The 25547-nt window shown below is 41.0% G+C and overlaps 2 protein-coding genes across 6 annotated transcripts in view; one reads left to right on the top strand and one right to left on the bottom strand.

Annotated features, from left to right (window-relative positions):
• lrba (LPS-responsive vesicle trafficking, beach and anchor containing) overlaps positions 1–25547 on the bottom strand; it is a 198139-nt gene that overhangs the window by 47292 nt on the left and 125300 nt on the right. For all 5 annotated transcript variants that reach the window (XM_074686425.1, XM_074686435.1, XM_074686454.1 and 2 more), the window contains exons 38-43: positions 24396–24539; positions 22685–22821; positions 6332–6449; positions 6079–6181; positions 4212–4327; positions 3986–4098 (exon numbers count right to left, since the gene is read on the bottom strand). In XM_074686425.1, the coding sequence (XP_074542526.1) occupies positions 3986–4098; positions 4212–4327; positions 6079–6181; positions 6332–6449; positions 22685–22821; positions 24396–24539 (731 nt within the window). The remainder of the gene's footprint in view (positions 1–3985; positions 4099–4211; positions 4328–6078; positions 6182–6331; positions 6450–22684; positions 22822–24395; positions 24540–25547) is intronic.
• Positions 19705–21549, top strand: mab21l2 (mab-21-like 2). The gene has a single exon (XM_074696826.1). The coding sequence runs from the start codon at positions 20114–20116 to the stop codon at positions 21191–21193; it is 1080 nt and encodes a 359-aa protein (XP_074552927.1). The 5' UTR covers positions 19705–20113; the 3' UTR covers positions 21194–21549.

Raw genomic sequence — 25547 nt, 5'->3', positions numbered from 1 at the left:
ATTAGAGCAGAGAATGAGCTGCAGAACAAAAGATGAGGTGGTGCTTTGAAGAGGTAAACATCAGAGAATCACTCCTGGATGTCGTCTAATCAGATCTATTATCAGCAGAGGAGGAAGAGAAGGTACAAGAGCGAATAAAGCTACTGAGAGAAAGTATCACAAGGCAGGAGTACAGTAACTACAACAACAGAAGGAAAATGTTTGACATATTCCATGAACAAAGTTGTGTCTAAAAATGTCAGATTAACACATTTAATCCATGTGGACATAATATAAACAAATCCCTTGACTCCAAAGTTAAGTCTGAGTCATACCCGCGTATGAGTCAGAGAAACATTCAACAGATTATTAATATTATACATAATACTTCCTGTGTGTGGTTCAGTAAGTAAACTAAGTAGCCCTCCAAATTATCCTCAGGTTGAGCACTTGACAAATATTTTAGAAATGTGTATGTATACACAGAGGAGAACCACATTAAGGAACAAGGAGGCTTTTCCTGAGAACTATTATAAGAACGTTATGGAGTTCTGCTTTGATTTTCAAACAATAATGGGTCACCAGTGATGAAGCTTAATGGCTTACTGACGATTTGAGCATCACTTGGGCTTTGAGTCGTAAATCAAAAGAGCCTTTTGAGCAGAGTGTTTATGTATAATGTCCTATTTAAACAGTGAAAATGGTGTGGAGGCCTGGGGGATAAACATATGGGGCGCGTATGGTGAAATCAATACACCATTAGCTGATGTGGCTGTGAGCAGTCGGTTATAGCACAAAGGTAGAGGGAATGCTCAATAAATCCTCACTTTTTCTGTTGCTATGTAAATGTAGACTACTTCATTCGTGGTTTAGGAGGTTAACGATGCCTTCATTGCTGGATGTGCCACATAAAAACATCCACAACATGAGGTGCCTTTTGCCTTTTGTGGATCAGCATGACCCCACTGACCAATTTTGATCATATTAGAGATAAACACAAATGCAAAACCATTGTGTTCACATGAGTAAATATATGATAGTGTGCAGATCTAGGGTCTGCAAAAGGTAGAGGAAGAATTACAGCACTTGCAGTCATTCTGAGTGTGTGCTTATCGTGACTACAATGTTATCTCGGGGGTCGGTGTTTGATGTCAGGTTGAGGTTAGAGTTTATGATAAGAAAGTCCCCGGGGTCAGAATGGCTCAGGCGGCAGGGAACATAAATTCTGTGTGGCCTCTGTTGTGCTGGGGGATGATGACAGTGTGTGACACACACGCACGCGTTCATGGCAATTTGGCTTCTCAATGTCACTCTGAGGCTTCTTAGATGACCTGTTTCTATGAGAGACAGCCACCAATGTGACATAAAAGGGGAAGAAATAAGAAAGACATGGATGGTGAGAAAGAAAGAAAGAAGACAAGTGAAACAAAGAGAGAACAGATGTGAGTACGCAACTGAACTTAAAAGTCGGGAAACGTTTGGATTCAAAAGAACAGAAACACAAATGATTGTTGGTGCAGGGCTGGTGGGGGATGGGTTGATTCAAGGGGCTGTGCAGTGCTGTTTGCCCTTTTCCAGACACTGCAGTCTGCCATGCTCCAGTGGTCATACACTGATATCACACGTGTGTCAACAACATGAATAAAACAGATGTAATAAAAATTGGCCCCTCTCCTTCCCTCCCCTCCCTTCCTCTCGTCCTGCTGCTGCTTCGCTCTGAGGAGAAAAGAAGTGCAACGACGGCAAATAATGATGTTCTTCCTCACCCTCTCCTCCTCTCTCTTTTTATGCTCTCAAATTGTCTCACTGTTTCTCCTCCTTTCACCCATCTTCCCTTGATTCACTCCGTCCCCCCAGGGCTGAGAGGGTTGACTGAGCACAGAGGCTGAGCTGTCCAAACTCCAAAGCAGTGCAGAGGAGAAGAACAGGAGGCAGACTGAGCTGAGGAATCAGAGGAGGGCTGCATGTTTGTGTGTATGTGTGTTTATGTGTGTTTGTGGGGCAAGTACAACTGTCACATTTCAGCCTACTGGGCAACATGAAGCCAGATAAACAGAGGAATTATGCAGCTTCATGCAGCGGGGAGAGCTACTCTGGGAGGGATAAAAACAGAGGACAGAGGCACAGAGGAGCAGATCAGAAGTGAAAGCAGGACTGGGCTGAACCTCGGGGACTAGGTGTTGACTGTTGGGGCGTTTGAATCTGTATGACAGGGAGCTGTGAAAGTACAGAAGTGTGAGAGGATGGTTCATGTTTGGGGGAATATGTGCTGGACGACTGTAGTGCTTTGGAACAAAGAGAGAGATGATTTTTCTATCCTCCACTGTTTCCAGTTTTACTCAGGGGCTGGTCATACAATTTGTTTTACCAAAATTATGAGTTAAAGTTTATTATTTCAGTGGATTTCCCTACACAGATTTAGACTTGAATAGTACCAGTTGGTCTAAAGTTGAGGCAACTCTTTGGACCATCTTGTGGTTTTTAAAGATGTACAGTTAAAAAGACCTGACACCCCAAGAGCTTTTTATCCATTTGCTTCATGTGGCTCTCAAGACCCTCAGTTGTCACTCGAGCATGGTCCATTTTGCAAAAAGAGACAGAACTGTTCAACTTTTATTGATAATGATACTATTATCAAGCCTCCTTTATGAGCCAAGTCATTATCAGTCCTACTAGTTTTTTTTTTTTTTGAGCCCTTGTGATTTTATTTTAAAGACATGGATCAACACAAGAGCAGGTTTTGAAAATATAGGCTTCTAATCATATCCTCTTTTCTTTTCGGAAGTCAGAAACATAAAAATTTCCATCATTTGGTGTGACAGGCAGATATGGCCATGTCCAGACTTGGAATACAACAAAGTACACATTCATATCACAGGTTTATATTTCATATTTTTTATTATTTCATATATTCTCTTTTAAAACTTTTCTTTGACTTTTTCTTGCACTTCAATTGTACCACAGATGTCTGAGCTGTCGCTTCCTGTAAATCTGCTCTATTTGTCTTTCTATTTTAGGGTCTGCTAAGAGGTGGTGAAAGGGAAGTTTCTGCGCTGATATTCTGCTCTTGCACAGCCATCAAGAGATTAAACTCTCACTTCTTGGCAAAGGCAGCAGTTGTCCTCAACTCACTCTTTTCCATACACAAAAAAAGACTGCTTGGCTGTGCTTACCATATTTGGATTCTTTGTTACATAAACATCAAAATGTCAAAGTTTATCTTATATTCCAGACATGGAGCATATTTTTAACATCTAAACCAAAAAAGTAGAAACTGAACCATATCACACCATACCTTGTCTTTTTAAACCCAAAGCTGTTGGTAGGTAAGTTTACACACCTCTCTCTGACCCTGCATTGACATAAGATTCTTTCAGGATCTGAACAAATGTCCGACAGTGTAACATTTCTTCCAACACATCCCCTTCCATTATCACATGCCTTATGTTTCCGTCACTGATTTATTCGGCCATTTTGGTTCCAGCATCTAAACAGTCGCTCAATCATCTCACTCTCAGCTAATCCTCCTTCCTCCCACCACTGCACTACATTACGCACACCCAATGTTCATCACACTGAGGGGAGCTCAGGATTACATTTAAGTTCTTTTTTTCCTATCAGTGAATAAGTGGAAAAGACAGGGAGTTCATGCAGGTAAATAATTACATGTCTACTTACAGCACGGGGGAGAGTCTTTTAAGCAGTTTCAGCTGGGTGAGTGTGTGTATTTATGTGTCAGGGAGCATCTTAGGGCAGCTTTCATTGTTTTAAGTGCAATCATTTGATGCCTGGAGCTACCAGGGAGTATTACTTCACTTCCTAGGGTGTCTCAGAAGGTCAGTCTTGAAAGAGTTTAATTATATACTTGAGAAATAAGGAAAAAAACAACTATCACACTACTAGTACAAGCGATCTTACTCTACTTTCTCTATTTGGGATAGAAAGAAAAAAGAAGGGTAGGGATGTTTCAAGGACAAACATACTGAGGGTGCTTTGAGTGCAATACCTTGGACAGATCCCTGAAGTTGCTGGGTAGAGTGAGGTCAAGTTCTTCTGAGTCGTAGTTGGTGATAACCCAGGGGAAGACTGGGTACTGGTTTAGGTCATTGAAGGTCCGACCTAGAGGAAGGGGAGGAAAGTAAGAAAGGCAAAACAACAATGCATATGATGGTTCAAAGGACTGATAAGCCTTAATATGACTTCTGTTTCTCTCTCTGTGCAGCAATCCTCACCAGAGATGGTGTTGAGGAAGATGAGGTACTCAAAGTTGGATATCTCACGACGTTGCCAGCGCTGGGTCATGTTGGAGGCTTTGAACAGCTGCTTCGGTGTGGCCAAAGAGATACGTCTACAAAGAAAAAGAGTGAGAATAATAACTTGAAATTATTCAAGGTTTTCTTTTTTTCTTTTTTTATTTTGCCCGAGAGAAACTACAAAATTTTGCAGATACAAAGTCTGTTGCAACATCACAAGAATAGAAGTTAGAAGACAGGAATACAACCTGGCTTAATCAGACTTTCACAACATAGATGTCATAAAATAAAAAGTCTATTAAACTTACAGTCTTGCTAATTAAGAAGACAAATACACAATAAACCTGGCTATGATCACTAACACATACACACACACATACGCACAGCCCAGGGCATGATATATGAGGTGGGACAAAAACAAATGACCCCCAATCCAATTAAAACAAAGGAAAATGATGGAATTAATCACTGTCAGGGTGTGAGATTATGGTCATTACACCTCTCAAAGGTGAAAATAGAACTTTCACAGTATCAGAGTATGCTCTAATGAAACCTTATAACTTATATTTTGATATACTTCTAGATATTCTGTAAACCCCCTTTAAATTTCAAGTGGATCACATCACAGTGAAAGTGAAACATTCAGAGATGAGGTATAATGAAGATGTTTTGAAAGAATAAAGATTACAGGCATCTGTAGGAAACATTAATTAGATAATTAGGAGAGGTTTCTTATTAAATAGTTGTGCTGTCCTGGTTGCTTTGCAGGTTGTGAGTACATCTGTGCCTGTGTCAAAGGTGCAAGCCTGTAAACTAGCTTGATTAATGAACCACACTGATAATCACCCAGTAGCCCTCTACCCCCTGACTCATTTTACTGGATTCACTTTCTTGCTCAGACTGATTTCAGAGCTCTCAGTGTGCACTGTTGCTATGCTGAACATTTTTTGGTTTCCTAATGTTGAAAAAACATTTCAAAAAGATCCTAAATCTTCCTGTCACACCAGTTAACTCCCAATACAGAACACAAATCACATCGGACAACAACTGTCAAACTCAGATTATTGAAGAAAAATTTCACAATATGAAGTATGAAAAGAAACAAACCCCTGCAGTTTATGGAAAAACTTAGACTTGGTTTGTGCATCTTGCCAAGTTGAAGCCTTAGATGGATTTTTATGCTCAAAGAAAGTCTTTAAATATCTGAAAACAGTTTGAAAACATTTCTAGCCAAAACAAAACTTTTTTTTTCTCCATTTGTCTTTTTTCTTTTTCACACTCGTATTATGAAATAATTTTTAAATTATCTCATAATGGTCCTCAAATTACTTTGTCTACTTTATTTCTTTGTAGAAAAAATGACCATTAAACTCGATTTAATGCATCCAATTTAATTCTGCATCACAAAAGAAATAAAGGCATAAAAAGCACCAGTGGGTTTGGCTTCTTGGACCTAACACAGTAAGCAAACATGCCAGCAGCTAGGTCAGGCTTCAGCACTGCCCTGACACAGAGAAGACATGATGTGAGGAGAGGGTGGGGAAGGAGGGGCTGTGCCCTGCAGGCTTACAAGCAGCTATTTGCCTTACACTGATGGAAATAAATAAATGAACTGGGCTGTGTTTGTGTGAAGCCAATTATGCTCGGGCAGGGCTGGAGGAAGAGGGAAAGATGGACAGATCAGTGACCAAAGCCCTGTGTGTATGTGACAGCATGGAGTGGAGGAGGGACATTTAGCATGTTATAAACTGTCATGTGTCATGCTGTATGTCCTGTGCACAGACCCGCAAAAACAGTTTGACTCTATCAACAGTGTCACAAAAAGAGTTGTGTATTTCTGTCCCACCTGGTTTGTGGAAGACCAAAATTCGTGCCCACTCCGACACGAGGTAGACTGTGGACCACCTTCTTGACTGTGTTGGCATCTGGGAAGTTGAACATGACTGCAGCTAAAAAAAAGGAAGAAAAAAAACATTTCCTTATTGCTTAAATGGTATTTAGAAAAGACTTCCACACAATTCTTCACAAGCAGGAAAGTGTTCACGTGTATCAATGTGGTTCTCAAAGTGGTGTCATATAATCAACAGAAGCAGTCTTACTTCTATTGGCCATAAAGATTTCCAGAGCAGTATTCTGCAGGAGGTAACGTCTGGAAAAGATGGCCCGGATCTCTGTGAACAACCATTTTCCATGAAGCCCTTCTGTGTAGGCAAGAATCTGGAAAACAGGACAGGAAAAAAAAGGGAAAGAGAGGAAGGCCGGGGGAATTAATTAAATGGGAATCATTCAAATGAAATAAGGAAGGGAAAATAACAAAAATAAGGAAGTTGGTGAAAAAAGGTAAAGGGAGTGTAAAAACGGAGAGAAGAGGCACAGAAAGAAGGCTTTGATTTGTTCATTTTTCACACAGTGATGGCACAGCAGCCTGAACAGCACGATTAATGTCTTATATTGATCAGTCTCAATGAAAAAGAGATTCCTTTAGCAAGAAAAGTGGCCTCCATTCAGCTGGACGCGGTAAACGACTTGTTCGGTTCACTAAAAGATAATCCATTTTACAGCACATAGGTGACTGTTTCTAAGACATGAATACTGTTTTGATTTAAAGTGCAGCTGTGGTTTACTGTCACAAGGATAGGATCATCTTTTGCCAATCATCTGGTTGGACTATTATCTACATTTCATCTAGGTAGCTGACAGATAGGTCAATCTATATTCTGTTAGATCAGTTTTAGGTGAATACATTTTATGATGATCTGAGTTTAATCCACACCTGCGAAAATTAAGGTGGCTGTCTGAGTAAATTCGTTCTGTTGGCTGCCACGGTGTGGACAGGCTAAAATGCTGAGCCCTGCCCCTGTGATTTGCAGTCCTAATAATCCAGCATTTAGTTTTGCCACTAACCTACTTAGCCTCACTTTATTAAGCAGCCTTTTGTTTCAGCCTCTGCTTTTAGATTCAGAAGCATCTTTTGACAGGAAGGGGACAGGGATATGGGGGAAAAGGTAGAAGGGATGCTTTGGGATGTCAAAACAATGGTTCAGAGGCTGAGTTATTAATCAAAAATATTTAAATGTCAGCTAGCAAGCTTGGTCTAGTGTTAAAGGAGCTTATTAGAAGAAAGGGACAGAGGGGACCAGCTGAGGTCTTTGCCAAACAACCTCCTTGAGGAATAAGACCTGCCTGCATCGCGGACTCACTTCAAAGTCTCAGGAGTTCAATTAAATGTGGATTAGAGGCTTGGAGAAGCTGCCTAGTGCTACATCTACCAGCATCCGATTCTCCTTATTAGGATCTCAAAGATGATGATCGCAGTCACATGTGCCTGTAGTAAACACCACTAAAAGATAGTGCGGCTCTCATAAGGGGAAGCTCCTGATAGATGTCAACATGATGCTCAGGGTTGAACTGATAGAGTTGCAGGCTCTGATTCCACAGATAGATGTGACAGAAGCCGAGGAAGCCAGATATCATATTTTCCCCCAGACCGATGAATCTCCTGGAATGCTGTAAATAGCACTCTACGTTCCGAGATCATTGTCCCTATCCGCGGCGCCCTTTTCCCTTGCAGATGAAAAAGCTGAGAGGGTGACAAGGAGCGTGACAAACTATCCACGCTGTAATGCTCCAGCCGCTCAGACCACGTCTGGACAAATTACAGCGGTGTGGAGGTTATTGTCCGAGCTGGAATTATGGCTGCACTGGCTTTTGCTGTGATAAATAGTGATGGTGGAGCTGTAGGAGTCGGGCTCAAAGAGGTGGTACTGCTACAAAGACGATAGCACAATGAAAGAAAGGAACTGCTGAAGGTTTTAGATTGAATTCATATCATATTATCAGAACAAAAAATAGTTGTTCAGTTTAAAAATGATGAATGCAAAAATAAACATCTTGAAAAGAGGATAGCAGACACCACAGAGGGAACATGAAATGGATCTGGCGCTTCAACTTCAACTTGATTGGTTGAGTATAAAGCACAGTTTTATTGATGTTTCATTTCAAGCGGAACATTATCCATGGATTCAGGTCCACTGCGTCTTGAGATCAATTTCAAAGCGTCACGCGGGAGGACACAGCCAAACAGAAAACAAAGGAGCCGCTCTTGATTGCAATGCTTTCTCTCTCTTCCATCTCTCCATCTCTCCCTCCTCTTTCAACCTGTTTGTGCGCCGGGCGCTGCTGCTCATTTCTGAAGCATTGTCGTTTGTCTTTGTCAGATGCCCAAAAGACTGCGGAATGAAGAGGGACACATGAAGAGGGGCTGGGTGACTGTGGTGAGAGTGTGTAACCGCGCACACACACAGAAACTGTCAACGCCCAATCTACAGGCAGTCTTTGCCAGAGAACCTTCTCCATCATACTTTCCTTCATAAAAGCACAAGATCCAGAACCGAGGACTACCTTTTTAGAAACATGGGATGAGTCAAGTGAAGGAGGATGGTGACACGGTGAGATTTAAATGGTACTGCTCAGAATTAGTGAACAGTAGCAGGAGAAACAGACAAACTATCAGCAGTGCGCTTTAAGATAGATGAGCCTCTTAACTGGCTCCACTATGCCAGGCAGCAGTGTGTGTGTGTTTTTGGGCTGATAAGACCCTCAAATTAAAGGGGAAAGGAGCCACTGCCAATTCTCAATAATTCTTATTTTTCACAAAATTAAAGTATAAATATAATTTTAGCACCAAAAGAACAGTTCTGTGAAAGACGAAAGGCTAGAAACTACTCGTAAACAGTGTTTGATAAGTGGTGTATGCGTATTTGCTCGTTGGGTTTAATGTGCCGTGCATCCTTGAAGGAAATTGAGGTGATTGAAGTTCAATTTGTTGCCTGTTATTAAGCATTTCCGCATGGCTGCCTCGGTTAAAGGATAATGGATGAGGGATTTATTATTACCTTTTGGTCAAATGAAGTGGTGTGGGAGATAAGGTGATGAAATTAATGAGCAGGAGGAAGAGAGGTGATCCATCAACATCAGAAATGGAGACTAGGGACAAGCGGTATAAGGAGAACTTGATAGGATTCATAAAGAAGAAAAAAATGGAGAAAACAGCATTTGAAACTGCATATTGCTTTTTCATTACAAAAAAGCTGCCAAGCTCCCACTATTCCCATGTGTCACAAAATGACTTTTACATGCCAACATTGGACAATGGAGGACGTCGATAGCCAAGACTTCACGAAGAATCTATTTTTGTCTCATTAAAATGACAGAAATACAAACACACTGTGTACAGCTAAGTCAAAGTTCATGCTGTTTGAAAACCATAGGTGGATTGGTTCAGGGATCGTTCAAGTGATTTACCACGTACATCTACCAAGATGCCACATCTCTGACAATCCTACTTTCTTCCTTTACTATTCCTTCTGTATCCATGTTCTTGTTCATCCACCCCCCACCATCCACTGTTCCACCCCGGTAAACGAGGCCTTGTCACCCTCCATCAGTAAATGAGTTCATCGGACTAACGAGCGAGCAAAAGGCCCCGACACACTAACAAGGGTGTGTTGGCTGCCTGAGCCTCTGGACCAATCAGAGCCCTCGTCACCGTTGACACAAAGCCTCCCAGAGCCCTCTGGAGCCAATTAAGACAGATTTTGCTTTTGAGATTGAGTGATAGCCTGAAAAAAAAGATAGGAAGAGGGAGAAAGAAGAACTGAGAGGACTGTATTGGAGACATATTTTTCTTGAAAATCTTTCTCTGAAGATGTTTTTGTTTAAATAAAACGTTATTCTAGGTAAAAAGTCTCCGGTTGGTGAGTTTGGAAGCAATGAAAAAGGGAATCATTCAGGAGGAAAACAAAGCTCTCTCACGAAAGAATCTGCAATCACATGATATTAAGACAGTGCATCCACATGACTCTACTTTCACACTCCAGCAATTATCCAGTAACCTGTGTGGCTTAGCAAGAGTGTGATTTAACCGACTGGCCTTGACACCATCTCTGTCTAGTCACATGGTCCATGAATGCTGAACTGGAATAGCTTGCTGAGAAAATATATAAATACTATGAATAATAATTATTGAAGTTGTTGACAAGAAAAAACAGCATACCCCATTCTATTAAGACTTGGTTTTGTCATTGATTGATCAAAATTTATAAAGTAAGTGGTTCCAGAGGAGTGGGCAGTTGTATTTTGATACCTTCAAAGAGATTCTGGCTACCAAATCTCTTCTGTTTATAGTTTCATGCTAAGCTAAGCTAAGCTAGGCAGGTCCTGGATGTGGTTTTATATCGAATGAACAGATTCAAGAGTGAAATTGAATGTGTGTATTTCTCACGTTAAAATAACATGACAGATAAATCTGATTAGCTCACATATCAATAAATGACCTAAAGGTGTGTGAACAAGGGCTGACAAACTGATACGATACCAGACGTATTATCAGGAGGGTTAAATATACATATGTAGGAAAGACTGTCTGAGTCCTCCTGTGATTTATGGGCACAATCATTGTAAAATCATGTAACTAATTCAAGATGTAATCTCTGTTCAAACATAAAGCTCTATTTGCCTCAAGGGGAGTAAAACAAACTACAAGGTCAAGACAAATAAATACAACAAGGAGCTGTGCTGGAGTGTGAGAGAATTAAAGCAAAATAAACAAGCCCAGCTTGGAGCAAGTGTTGGGTTATGAAGCCTGAAGGCTCAAAGCATTCAGTCCCAAATGTCTCCCAGTCAGAGTCTGCACTCCCTGAGGAAAGTCCCCTTTGAAAGGATCTTTGGGGCCACTTAGTCTGAATTTAGCCTAATAGGGATTAAACCCCTTTTCTGGCTCTTTTCACTGTTTGCCAACAGGTTAGCCTTTTCTCCTTCCCTTTCCTTTGCAGCTTAGCCTTTTTGAAGTCAGAACAAAAAAAAGGTCCTGTATGGGTTTAGGGAAATGCTGCAATGGTCTTGGGGTTAATTGGAAGAGAGGTGAAGGCCTCAGTGCATTAACTCATTAAACATTGAGATTTTGAGTATAAAATGTGAGGATAAAAGAAGGGCCCTGACACACTGTGGGATACCAAAGTAGCTAAATGAACTCAAACAGAATAAAAGTTTGGAAACAAATCCCGAAACATAACTTCAGAAAAGTAGATAACATGCATTTCTAAGCTTCAGCATCAAACTTTTAAGTCATTATGCAAGAAACACTGCAAGATCTTTTTTAAATATAAAAACCTGGGGTTCCTTTTATACCAAATCACAGCTTAGACAGGGGCCCTAAAGGGCAGCGTCTGCAGCTCAAAGGTGATGAGGAACAAAAGATGGATAAGGCAACATCGTGAGGAGAAGAGGGGTGTGAAATGCAGGAGACACCCACTAACTGTGAAGATCCTCTGCTGTCTTCGCGTCATTAAAATACAAGTTTTATACCATTACGAACACAACTGTGCATTTAAAAATAGTTTTAAGCTTGAGTCCAGTTTGATTCTGGTGCCACAATGAAATCTCCTCATACTTATCATTTTGTACTCAAAACAAGAGTTAACCATTGAAAACAAAACATTCATAAAGCCATGTGTCAACTTTGTGCAAAGATACAGCTCCACACTATGACCATAACCCTAACAAATAAATACACAACCTTAACAGCAATACACCTGTTGAGACAGAGCTGAAAGGGCCTTCATGAAATTCTTGATTTTTTTAAGTAATTGGGTGCAAACACTCACTCATACAGAAACGGAGAAACAGATTTTATATGCTTTTCACCATTATTTAGAAAATCAAGTAGACAGCCCAGAAGCACAGGAGCCATTTTAGACTCAATGCTAACACCCCCTCTCAAACTCCACCATAAGCCACCACACCAAACATCAGACAGGTTAAGATCGCTGACCGGCTCCTATCGCATTCTCCCCGCTTTCCTTCAATCTCTCATTTTGCCATTAAGTGACAGATAGGCCTTTTTGGGGTCGATGCGGAGCTCCACTGGAGTAAATTCTTTTCTAATCCGGCTATTGTCCCCAGCTTAAGTGGGTGTGGGGAGAAAAGTACACCCCTCTTGGGGAATTCGGGCATGGTTGTCCGAGGCAAAAGACGAGAGATAGAATAGGACTGGTGCAAAGGAACAGACGTGGAGACTTTTGAGAGTTTGAAGGTGACTCAATCGGGGGTACAGGTTTGTCAGTTAAAACCATTTTTAACTACATTTATAAGTGAGTTAATTTAAATGAGTCTTTGGAAACAAAAAAATAATTAAGACATTTCATTAAAAAATAAGTAAACAATGGTCAAGGTGTGGTTATAGTAAATGTCTCATTGTTTATCAGTCCCTGTTTTGGGCTTCTCTGCACAATATGCTAACACAGACTCATTTGAAGATATGCTATGACAAATACAAGTTCAACATTTGTTTGATATCTCAAAACTTCCAAAAAAAAGGGAAAAGAAATATATTTGCTCTTAAACTGCTAAATATTACTTTGCTCAACAAGTGATTTCTAAAATTGACTGTACTTTCTCATTACTATAACTTCTACAGAACACAAGGAAATTGTGCTGATGTCTGCTCAAGAGAAAATTTGGTGAAAGTCCTCGCTTAAAGTCCCAATGGAAGTGCTGGCTTAATCACACCGGATGGCTGACTAACCATAATGACAATGAAAGCTCCAGGATCCGGCAACGTAACAGTCTGCTCCCTGCCTTTTGAGGTGTCTCTACACAGAGGCACCTCAAATTTATAAATGATATCTGCTTCCTTTATGAAACAGATACATCTGGTTAGAATCACTCTAAAGTCTTCTTGGGAGTAACAGCTTTAATAAATATCATGCTTTAATGTTGTCGTTTAGCTACTATACAGTATTTATGAGGCTTGAGAATACATAAAAGGCAGTTCAACAACACACATACTCAGATTCTACAAAATATGGATCTGGTTTTATCATCTGAAATGCAGCACAGCCCTTTCCGACAAAACACGACCACATTAACAATTCCAATTTCCATTACACTGGTCTGGACATTGATCTTTCAGTTGGAGCCTGTGCCTCTCTGACCCCAGCTGAATAACAGAGGCCTGTGTGAACAGCAGGTACACAGGTGCTGATTGTAATATCAGTAGCCTACCAGGCAAACTGGCATCCATAAACAGACCAATCCATCAGGCTGTTGTGTTGTCTTTGACACGACCGTCAGAGGCAGACGAAGGGAATAAATGATGGAGAGAGGGGTTCAATCAAAGGCAGGGAGGGGAGGCACCTGCCCCCTGACTGGCCCAGTCAAGCCCATAGATGGAGCATGATGGAGGGGCTTGGCTCAGGTGCAAAGGAGGGGGGGCAGCTCTTTGTCTGGAGGTGCTTGTTTAAGTATGAGGAAGGCAGGTCTCGGACACAGTAGTTTGGGGTTGAGTTGAGGTCCAAAGTCATGTCACAAACGTAGGGATAGAGAGTGGCCAATTAGTGTTTATTAGTGAGATGAGATGTGATAGCTGTTTGGGTGTGAGGTGAGAGCAGTGGGAGAGAGAGACATTAGTCATCATTAGGTGTCGAGGTGACACTGTGTATACCGGTTCTTTATGTGATTACCAATGTGGCAAAAGTCTTTACGTGGCCTGTCTTACCTGGTTATCACTAACTGTATAGATTTACCAGCCTGACCCAAGTAAAGCTTTCGGATTAGATCTGTACAAAACAATAAACTGCTGTGCATTAATATTCATCTTCCTATATGCCCTGTGTGATTGTCCCTGTCATGGCAGTGCTTTGAGCTAATACCATCAGTGTGCTTGTACTAAAATGAATAAGCTCTAGCATTTTAGCTAACTTCAAATCTTTAGAACTAAACAGAATGTAAATGTGGTTAGCTCAAAACCAACGACACCAACCTTGTGGATGCAATAAGGCAAAGTTAGAAGCTCAGTTTAGATTTAAAGGTCTGTAAAAACCTCAAATTTATTTAATCTTCCAAGTGCCATAATAACTAACGAAAAACAAGGAGCTGCAGACAGTAAAAGAGTCAAAGACAGAAGGAAGGTCATGTAAACCCATCATTCTGCAAGTTGTTGTTGTGGTGTGGCTGAGCGATTTATTGACCATCCCAGGATGGACCCTGTCAGTGGAGACATGGTGACAGATCAGCATGAAGCAGAGATGGAGGAAGGGAATGAGGGAGGCCAATATGAATGAGTGAGAGTGAGGGGATCTGTTTCCTGTGGCTCATTGATAATGACGTACCTGCTTGGGCTGTCCGTTAGTCCTATAGCACACACTACTTAGGCTCTAACTGGAAAATCAATAGGCTCCTCTCTGAGAGACCTCTTGCTGCTATGGCTCTTCGTGATTGGCAGCTGCAGCCGAAGGTCGTCCCTGGCCACCATAAGAGTTTGGAGCAGCAAGCAGGGTGGAGGTAGGAGGGGGTGGGTTTCACAGTCCCAGCAGTTTGACACTTTGGGGAGAGCTTAACGATTTGGGACTGGTGGCTGCATAACACCAGGGTGGCTTTCTTTGACTGAGTGACCAGCCATTCAGCCACTCCAGCTAACCCAGAGGAGCCGTCACCACCCCACTAATTAGAGTAACCAATGTCTGCTCAATGGAGGCTTCATCATCGCAAAGTCCAAGGTTGGACACTGACCTTTAGGATATATTTACTGGAACCATTTCAAACAGAGATTTTTTTTGTTTTGCTATTAGCTAAAACTTTTTGTAAACAAAGTAAAGGTAGCCACAGGATCCAGAATAGGTAGGAAAGTCAAACTTTTATTTTGACTTTTTATCAACAGATGTGTTTTCTGGTCACAAGAGGAAAAATAATGCATTGCTGTCTGTTAAGAATGGTCTCTCTGCATTTGGATAGTATTTTTTAAAAATCTGTGACCTCAAACATACAGAACAGCTTTTTTGATACATTACTATTTATAAACGAGTTTTAAAATAAAAAGGGTGTTGTTTCAAACGAAAATTAAAATTTACAACACAAATAAAAGGCAGAAAAATGCAAATGAATGAGATACTTCTTTGTCAACAGGGGGCACCAAATTTGACACATAAAAGTTCCTCGCTGGGGCTTTAAATCTCATATATTAAAGCAACTAACCCTAGTAGCTTAGTGGCTAACCCTTTTATGTGATACTGCAAGTATTCTAGCATTTTTCGAGACACTGGACTGTATAAATAATAAGACAAATATGGGGCTTTTATAAATACAGTTTATAGCATTTGTAAAGTGCAAGCAATTTTTGTTGGACAACACTATCTAACTTTTTTCGCAGGAGTTGTCACATCTTCCTCAGTACCCTCGATTTTCCCTTCCGTTTTTTTTATTTTGGTGTGTTGTGCACTCTTGAAAAACAATCATCATCAAAATCCTGTTCATAAGACTAGGATTTTAACACATTATAATTATACATTTAACTTTTCCCAGGGGTAGTCCAAAATGCTTTCAGATTGCAACAGGAACCCAAAGGAAGGCCAGTCCAATCAGATTTTTACTAGTATTTCTATGGACCAATCAGCTGAAGGTGGAGTGATTTCCACTTCCTCATTCATGTAATATCAGTAGTCTCCAGGACTAGCTTTGCAACGATAACTCCACATACAATATTGATGGTTTGTGTCAAAACACAGAGCGGATGCTGCTGCTAAATGTACACACACACAAGCCAACACACATCTGCTCAGTGACTTCATCAGTTGTGCTCTCTGCTGAGCAGATGCAGGGGCCTGCCAGGCAATTAGTTGCCTGCAATGATTTTCTTTGAACCCTCTACAGAGGGAGCAGCTGGGTCCATACGGCTTTTGGGAGACAGCGACAAAATGAAAAAGAACAAGAACTTTAAAAAATTTACTCTCCAGCTCTAGTTTGCCTATGTGCCTATGATGATCTACATGCATATGTGTTGTTAGGCAGTGAGCCACGTTTTCCTGCGATCATCATGTTACCAGAAAAAGGAAAAAGGAAAAAAGGCAGTACCTAAAAATGCCAGACTTTGACATCCCCCTCTCTCATCACTTGGAATCACAAATCACACAAAATAAAGAAGACATGGGGAAAATGTTGCACATTCCGTAGGTTTTGCATTATCTTACAATATCATGCTATAAAATGCAGCCATAATGTGCAGGTCATTGTTTCTGTGCATGCTCAACTCTCCTTTACGCAACATCAAGACAGCTTAGCTTTGTGTTTGGTGTAACTTTACGGCAGTCATAAAAAAGATACCCATTAGAGGGAACTTATTTGTTAAATGACAAATTATGCCTTTGGGGTTGTTATCCTAATTATAAAACAATGTTGCAAAAATGTAATGGAAACACCTGGGGCTACTCAACATTAACAAGCAGAAGGGAAAAGGGAAAAGACATAACCAAGACAGAGGAAGAACAGAAGATTGAGGCAGGGACAAAAAAAGAAGCTGAGGGGTTACTGATCAGCTGGCAGAGATTTGCACAGGCATGGACACTGTTTTTGTGCTGGTGAGGGGATCACTGTGCAGTCGTCACACAGGCTCAGATCAAAGAGCTTCTCTGACAGGCCCCTGATCTCCTCTGCAGTCAATATAAACCAGGGGGGAACTCTTTAGGGAACCACTGATAATTCAGGTTGTTTTGGGAGATAAAGGGCACAAAGAGGCAGCAAGAAGGGATAAACGAGGGGGAGGCAATCAGGTGGTGTTTTTAGTATTCTTGCTGTGAGAGGAATAGAAGAAGAATCTAAAGCAGATTTACAGAACTTAAAAGTGTGTATAGTACTAGTGAAGTTGCACCCAGGTGTCCGAGCAGTGTGTGGAAGCTTCTTAAGTTTTTCATGGTAAGACACATAAGGTAATAACTCAAGCAAATTTCTAAGGCATAACCTTTCTTAACTGGCGAATTTACAGATTTAAAAAAAACAAAACAAATCCATTGTGTCATTCTATGTTGCAATAAAAACTTTACATACTAGCTGTAAAACACACGTTTTAATAAGCGGTCTTTCTGAGCGTCTGATTCCCCATATTTCATTTAACCAGTTAGCATGTCCTTCATAATATTTGGACACTTACTCTTAAAGTGTCGATTAATCACTCTGAGCTGTGCTGTAAGCTCTGAGCTTGATAATAAACAGCCATCCTGGAATCAAACAGCCAGACATATTTCTCATTTATTTCTATCTTTTCTTTATTCCAAATATGGGCATAGCTATCACTTTACTTACTGAGGAGAAATGCTGAATCTCACACTGACATTTCTGGTAAGTTTCACAAAAAGATCAAAGTTGCAAAGTCAACTGTTGCTTGTCATGCCACATTTTTTCTTTTCCAAATAAAGTAGTTTTCAAAGGACTAACCAATTATTGTGTATCCCAGTTAAAGTTAAAGCTGCTTGCTGGTGTAGTCCTTTTATCAGTTGTTCTTGCTTGGGGCAGGGGTGCTGAATTTCAGAACCCCTGCACTGACACTACGTAATTGAAATGATGTCAGTAAAACAGAAATAGTTTGTGTTAGTTACAGTAGCGTTATTGAAAAATATTAAATGAACTTAAAGCATCAATATTTTTCAATAATCTTGTCCTGCTTTTGCAATTTTAAAGTTATCAATTATAGTACTACATGCAGGCTACTCCCTAAAAAGCCTCATCGGCACTCTTCAAAAAGAAAAAAAACAACACAGCATGATAGAGTCCAGAAGATGTGGGGATTAGGAAGGAGGGCTCATTTATCTTTTCTGAAATTTTTGTGTCTAACTTCAGGATCTTTTCCATATTTGGCTCCATCATATTTGTTCATAATCTCTGGGAATAATATAGTGAACAAAAGTAGCCAAATCATTTTTAAATAGGCTAACTATTCTGCGTTATCTGCAATCATTTCTGCAACAAGTGATGTGAAGCTCAAGCACATTATTGAAACTTTTATCCACTGGTCATTTACTTTTGATGGCTTTTGAAACTTAGTGATATGCAGCGGAAGACTAAAAATATTTTACCATAATAGTTGGCCTTATGGAGCCTCTCTCTCGAAGCTTGCATTGGGGTGTAAAGATATTTTTAATGCAACGTGAAAAAGACATTCATATGGTCGAATGTTAAATATAGAGCTCTTAAATTGATACTATTTTCTTTATAAAATCACACAAGCCTCGGAATCGGAGAGACTTCTGAAATACATCCAAGTAACGTATATAATTTTACGCCAGGCGTGACCGCGAGCTCTTTAACTGCAATTGCGGGCACGTGACTGCAAATGTAACAGGCGACAACGACAGTGACACTCCGCTAAAAAAAAATATTTTCTTAATTGTTAACAAACGTCCAAAAATGACCCAGACAACGGGTACTGTCGGATAATATTAAGTGGTAAACTATTAAGTCTTCGAATGTGAAGCCTAGGGGACGAGGATTCGACTAAAACCTCGTAGCTACAGTCAGACCGCCGGTTAAATTATTCAGCAGGGTTGCCGGCGATGAACCCACGGGCATAGAGCGTGTGTAAGTGTGTGAGTGTGAGTGTGTGTGAGAAGGGAGAGAAAGAGAGAGAGGAAGAGTATAAGAGCAGTGGAAAACACTCTCCGGTTTATTTGTTGGACTCACATATTAAATGCCAAAAATGGGACAGCCATTCAAAATACGTAGCGCTTTGGTTATGTCTTTTACAAAGTGATTCAAGTGGGTGTGTGTGTTGAAATTTCACGTCTGAGGCCACTCTTCGCTGCGCCAGTGTTGCAGGTGCACGGTGCGGATTTACAACACAAACGTACATTCATTCCAGTTTCAAACTTAGAAAAGCGTACAAGGACATAGCCTATAACATTAAACGTTCATAAAAGGACAGATGTCACGACTCTAAAACGCAACTGCTTCACAGAAATTACACCAGAATATAAAGAAATTAAACTATTTTCCCTAGTGAATCACAGCCAACAAGATACACACTAATGGTCTAATTCTTTTAAAAATTTCCTTTGATTTAATCCACGATTACGCCACCAATTGTATACATTCAGTTCGAGATGTTAAATCAATATAAAAAAATACACTATAACCCGTACTAAGACGTGTTAACATTTTGTAGCCCAAAAGGCTTTTTGAGAAAGACATAGCAAAACATGCTGCGAGGGCAAATTAAAAAAAAAATACCTGTCACACAAAAAAAGCCTCTTAGGTTTGAAAAATACAAAAATCCCTTTAATTAAATTCGTGGAGAAAGAGGATAAGTTATTTGCAGAATTAAAGAAGGGCTAAACTTAAGAGCGGTTAGTCCCACCAAACTCCTAATCCTTGAAACGCAGCAGACGAAACAACGCGCAAAAAGACAGATTTCTCTACAATTAATATTCTACAGCTGGCTCTGAAGGACAGACTAGATCTTGCTGGTATAAACCTGCAGGTTTGTGTATCCCTGTATCGCTTTGGGGAGCAGCGGACAGCTCCTCGCGCCCTGAAGCTGCCGAGGCGGACTGGAGCTCTTCTCTGCTCTGATTGGCTGCGCGCACTGACAGCTCCGCACATGATTGCAGGAAGAGAAGCCCGACCCCCTTTCAGTCTTGCTAAAGGAGCCATTCATAAAGTACACAAGTCCAGCTCACAGCTGAGTGTGGACGAAAAGTGAGCAGGGGGCACGAGAGGAGAGGAGAGATTTGCTGCACGAGGAGATGAGTGGTCACGGGCAGGCAATGTTTTAAAAGCCTTGGGTGTCAGATGCGGAATCTTCTACCTGAATATGAATTTACCTAGCCAAGCTGGAAGTGCTCACAAGTTGGACTGATTTTTAGCAGGCTATTGCGTTGCATCCCTATCCGTTTCCTCCTCCTTACACTGACGTCCATCCGCTGCAACAGCAAAGAAAAAAACTTTGATTACACACTTTTCCTGCACGGGGAAGCGTTTGCCTCTGGCTTTACCGGTAAGCATTGGATCCCACAACTTACTGCGACTCTCCGGTGTACAGCCCGGACCTCTGCCCCAACATGATCGCGACACAGGCGAAGCTGGTCTACCAGCTGAACAAGTACTACAACGAGAGATGCCAAGCACGCAAAGCGGCCATTGCGAAGACCATAAGGGAGGTTTGTAAAGTGGTGTCGGATGTCCTGAAGGAGGTAGAGGTGCAGGAGCCGCGCTTCATCAGCTCCCTCAGTGAGATAGACGCGCGCTATGAGGGGATGGAGGTCATCGCCCCAAATGAGTTTGAGGTGGTGCTTTACCTCAATCAAATGGGGGTGTTCAACTTTGTGGATGATGGCTCCCTGCCCGGCTGTGCGGTGCTGAAGCTGAGTGATGGCCGCAAAAGGAGCATGTCGCTTTGGGTAGAGTTCATAACAGCCTCCGGGTACCTTTCAGCCAGGAAGATCCGTTCCAGGTTCCAGACTCTCGTGGCACAGGCCGTGGATAAATGCAGCTACCGCGACGTGGTGAAGATGGTGGCGGACACAAGCGAGGTCAAACTGCGGATCAGGGAGAGGTACGTGGTTCAGATCACCCCGGCGTTCAAGTGCACAGGAATCTGGCCTAGGAGTGCAGCTCAGTGGCCCATGCCCCACATCCCCTGGCCCGGGCCTAACCGGGTAGCAGAAGTGAAAGCAGAAGGGTTTAACCTGCTCTCCAAAGAGTGCTACTCGTTAACAGGGAAGCAGAGCTCTGCAGAGAGCGATGCCTGGGTGCTGCAGTTCAGCGAGGCCGAGAACAGGCTGCTGATGGGCGGCTGCAGGAAGAAGTGTTTGTCCGTGCTGAAGACTTTGAGGGACCGGCACCTGGAGCTGCCGGGCATGCCGCTCAACAACTACCACATGAAGACCCTGCTACTGTACGAGTGTGAGAAACACCCACGAGAGACCGACTGGGACGAATCTTGCCTCGGTGACCGACTGAACGGCATCCTGCTGCAGCTCATATCCTGTCTGCAGTGCCGCAGATGTCCCCACTACTTCTTGCCAAACTTGGACTTGTTTCAGGGAAAGCCTCACTCGGCCCTGGAGGCTGCTGCTAAGCAGACGTGGAGACTAGCGAGGGAAATCCTCACCAATGCGAAAAGTTTGGACAAACTATAAAGTTATTGTCAAGACTGAGACACTTGGGATAAATTAAACTCAAGAGAAGGACAAACACAATTCCGAAACTGATTCTCCAAGCAATGTGAAAAAAACATCAGTAACAAAGAGTGCAGCGAGCAAACTTCAGAAACCCCTTTTAAATGGAGCAATTTTGGCCACTGCCAGAGAAAAGAGAAGGTACATTTTCAGATAAATGTAATTCTTACTTTTAGTCGTCTTCTTTAAATGTTTTCACAAAGTGAAGAACCTTTTATTTAAATATATGCACAAAATCGTTAAGTGAAAGATTAAAATGTAGCGTGCCAAGTTCAATTTTTCATTATGTGACTTAAAAGGAAATGTAATAAAATGTTGCAAATTAAATTATAACTTGGCCTCGTGTCTTGACGTGTTTTGACAGCTGATGTGGCGAGCTAATCTGTTGCATTTGACAGAGCTATTGTCAGATGAAAATAATCTCTAATTTATTCATTTTTGCGTGAGGAATTTAGCATGTGGTCAACTGTTGGGGGGGAAACAGAAAAGAAAAAAAAACGTATTTTTTGCCAAATTTAAAGAAGGAATGTGCTCAGTGGACTTCAGGCCATAAGTTATTTTTACAGTACGTCACAGGCTCTAGAGGATTTTCGAATGAATGTAAATCAGGAGACCCATGTTAATGTATGGGCCTGGGAGCATCTCTGCTCTCTTTTAACTGCAGCAGAATACAGGGCCTTAAACTGAGGCATCCCCTGATTATTGAGGAAACATGTATAATCTTGTACAAGCCCATACAAGATCCGCATTTTTACGTGTATGCATTATAATGATTTGTTATTTATCAATTTTAAATAGGCGTAGATATTATTTTAAATACATTTAGACATCAAAATTAATACGATTATCTAATGCAGTGTTATAAAACCACCTGTGGATTAGCATTTCCTCTGAGTACTTAACATTGCGCTAATGCTACAAACACTTTTCCAAGAAAAAATCTTGATTTGTATCAGCCTGTTTCTTAAAATCAAAGAAAAATACAATGCTAATTTTTACTTTTTCATATGCAAATTTGGAGAAAAAAAATGAATTAATATATTATAAATTTAAAAAACACCTGCCGATGCTCTCAAAACGATTGCCATAAGCTTAGGGCCTTGAATGTTTAAAAAGATAAAGAGAATTTGTTCAACATACATTTTTTTATTTCATTTTAAATTTCAGCTACAAAATACTATAGTGAATTTCTGAAAAAAAAATGGCAACACTTTATCTCCCTTCAATGTTAAAACATAGGAGAGAAAATACAAGAAATGAGCTGAAATTCACTTTGGGCTATAGATTATTGAGTCGAAAAACTTGCAAACATAAGAACAGAAACTTTTTTAGTAGTATATGCTGTGCTAAACCTCAGTGTTTACTGAAATACAGCGAATGCCTTTAGCACATCAACACCCCACACAGTTTCAATAGTATTAGACGTAATCAATGGATTTCAGAGTCTCTTACCTTTGGATCGATGGCCTTGAAGCCCGGGTCTTCTTCATCCACCTCGAAGTAGAGCTCGGAGGCGGTGATGGAGAGCGTGCCTTTCACCACCACAGCCGGAGCCACCAGCTGTGCGCTCGTGCTCAAGTTTACTGGGCCTGCACGAGGAGGAGGAGGGAGACACATGTCGGTCAGAAAACAAGCGGGGTGTCCTCCTCTCCACGCGGGGAAATAACACCGGCCAACCGTAAAGGTAAACTTGTAAAATTCGACGAGGGATTTGACATGAGGCTGAAACGATAACTGTTAGAAATCCAGTGAGGGCGATCAGCTGTTGCCGTGGATAATTAGGCCTGCTACATCTAAAAGAGGAAAGGATACACACGCTAGAGATAACGATAATTTTCAGCCATTTTGGAAAGTTGTTTATCGCACAGTTTCTTTACCTGGCTCACAACTATTTAACACTAAAATGTCACTTTGTCTGTACTTCCCGTACTTGTAGTAATCTTCTATAATTTTTTTTTCGAGACTAACTATGAATATGTTATAAACCGCTGATTTTTGTAAACATACGACTGAGCAACTAAATAATAAAATTAATATAAATTAAACAGCAGCATTTTTGAAAGAATTGTCAGATATCGACTGTCAGTCAAAATACATTGATTCTGAGGGATTGCCCGGTGAAGCCTTGTTTAATCTCTCATCAATCTTAATTTATGCCAGTATGACAATAAGAGTCCGGCTCAGGGGAGCTGTGGGTGGAAGCTGTGCCCAGCTTTGCACATATGAGCCATTGTGTTTGCAGATGTGTGTGTGTGTGTGTGTGAGGGAGAGGAGGCTGCAGGGAGCCCGCTCTGATTTCCCACATGAGCACCCTCACACTCATGCAGACGGGATGGAATAAACAGATATTCATCCTTTTGCCTCTTGTGAACCCCGTGAGTACTGACATGTTATCCGTGGGTTGAAATAACATTTTCCCCCCAGTGAAAGACATTCAATTACACCTGGAGCAGACAGCTGCTTAAAAGGAGAAACAGAAGCTCTCGGTGTAAACACATCTCTTTATTAGACAGGATTCAACGTTTAATCCTATTGTCATCCAGTTGCGTTATTTTAATGTCACTCAGAGCCCTATTAATGCAGTTTATAGACTACTACAAAGCGCCGAAGCTGCACAGAATAATGCGGATTATACAGAAATCCGATTAGCGGACTATATTACATTTAATTAAGATTGCTGAATAACAAACGTATTGGGCTACACGCATTGTCAATATCGCGAGTTGGATTTAGTTTAACAAGACGGTGCTGGTCAGACTAGCAGGTTTTATCCTGGTAATGCTGCTTTTCTTGATTTAAGCAGAATCCTGGGATAAACAAGACAACTGTTGGGGAAAAATGTTTGAAGGGTTGCTACTCAGTTCTGTGTGTATATTATATGTGAGTGTGTATTTGCAAAGCAGAGCTCTAGCTACACAGAGAGAAAACCGTGTTTTCAGCAGCCCTCTGTAAAGTGTTGCATTCACAGGCGACGAGTGAAGTTTGTTTTCTACAACAACAAGAATGGGATGATGATGGGAGATGTCCACAAGACAAAAACTTTTGAAATCCCTCAGCTAGTAAATCATAATAAGCAAGAAATCACACTTATGCTCATTTTTTCTGTGTTTGATGATTATAATGTAGGACAGAGAGGGGCAGGAGACTTTGAGCCCTTTCTTACCTGTTAAGTTCTCCAGGTCCTTGTCCTCTAAGGAGGACAGGGTGTCATCGTCTCCATCCAGTGATGTCTCACTCTCAGAGTTCTGATTCCCCAGAGCCTGACTCCTGATGGACTGCTTCCCTTTAAGGATGTCTTCCTCAGGCACTGATGGGAAGGAGGGAGTCACAAGGCTTTTTTATTTGACCTTTGATTTAAAATAATTACCAGGTCAGTAACAGTCCTATTCAAAAAAGTTTGACTTTCTTTCAGTCAGGGGGTGCTGACTTTGAAAGTTTCACAATCACATGGTTGGGATAATTTCATTTTGAAGAACCAGATGTAGACATTGCAGCATTTTAAAGATTTAAATCAACAGTGAATAAACAATTATGAATGACTCAATTTGTAGTGAATTAAAGTAACCAACAAAAGAGTAGAAAAATTTGAGCTACCAAGTGCTTTGATTTAAAACTGCCACAAACTTCACTTGTAACTCATTAAGTTTTGAAAACATGATTTTTTAAAATATTTTCTGTACTTTCTATTTCATTCAGAAACTTTTTTGCAAAAAGAAAGAAGCCAATTTCCGTGAGGTTCACTGAGTTCACCCTTGTGTAAAAATACTTGCAAAGTTCATTAGCGCTGTGGTTTAACATGGATGCATCAGTTTGGGGCAATGCTGACTTGGTGATACATTTTCAGGCTTACAGTGCAACATTAAAGCTGGGCAAATAGAAAACAGAAGGCAAATCTGGAGAGACATTTTACCCTTAGTTCATACATCAAAATAAACAATTTCACGCAAAGATGATTCAAACAGATATTAAAGAAAATGAGGGCTGCACACTGCAATTTCCCAGAGATCTCAACTGAACATGACATGAAGTTCAAAACGGATTATTTAAGTAAAACGGTAATCTGCAAACATTTACAGAGCCCTGCATTCCCTGGTGGTGTATGGTAAGGATCCACAGACACAAGCCCACAGCACACAACAGACTAGTGAGCTTTCCTCTCATTGTAAACATAGCAGGCACTATAGTATGAGCTTCTGAGCATGTGTTTTTCTCTAGTCTGGCAATAGTAATGCAGTTCTTATCCTGTGAGACACTCAACACATACCTTGTGGACCTCTTTTTTTTGTGGGCATCACCTGAGGGGAGATCATTTGCA

The sequence above is a fragment of the Halichoeres trimaculatus genome, unplaced genomic scaffold, assembly GCF_033239565.1.
Source record: "Halichoeres trimaculatus isolate MK-OKI-2021-1 unplaced genomic scaffold, fHalTri1.1 fHalTri1_scaffold_2, whole genome shotgun sequence".
NCBI lineage: Eukaryota > Metazoa > Chordata > Actinopteri > Labriformes > Labridae > Halichoeres > Halichoeres trimaculatus.
This window is presented reverse-complemented; position numbering and strand designations above follow the sequence as displayed.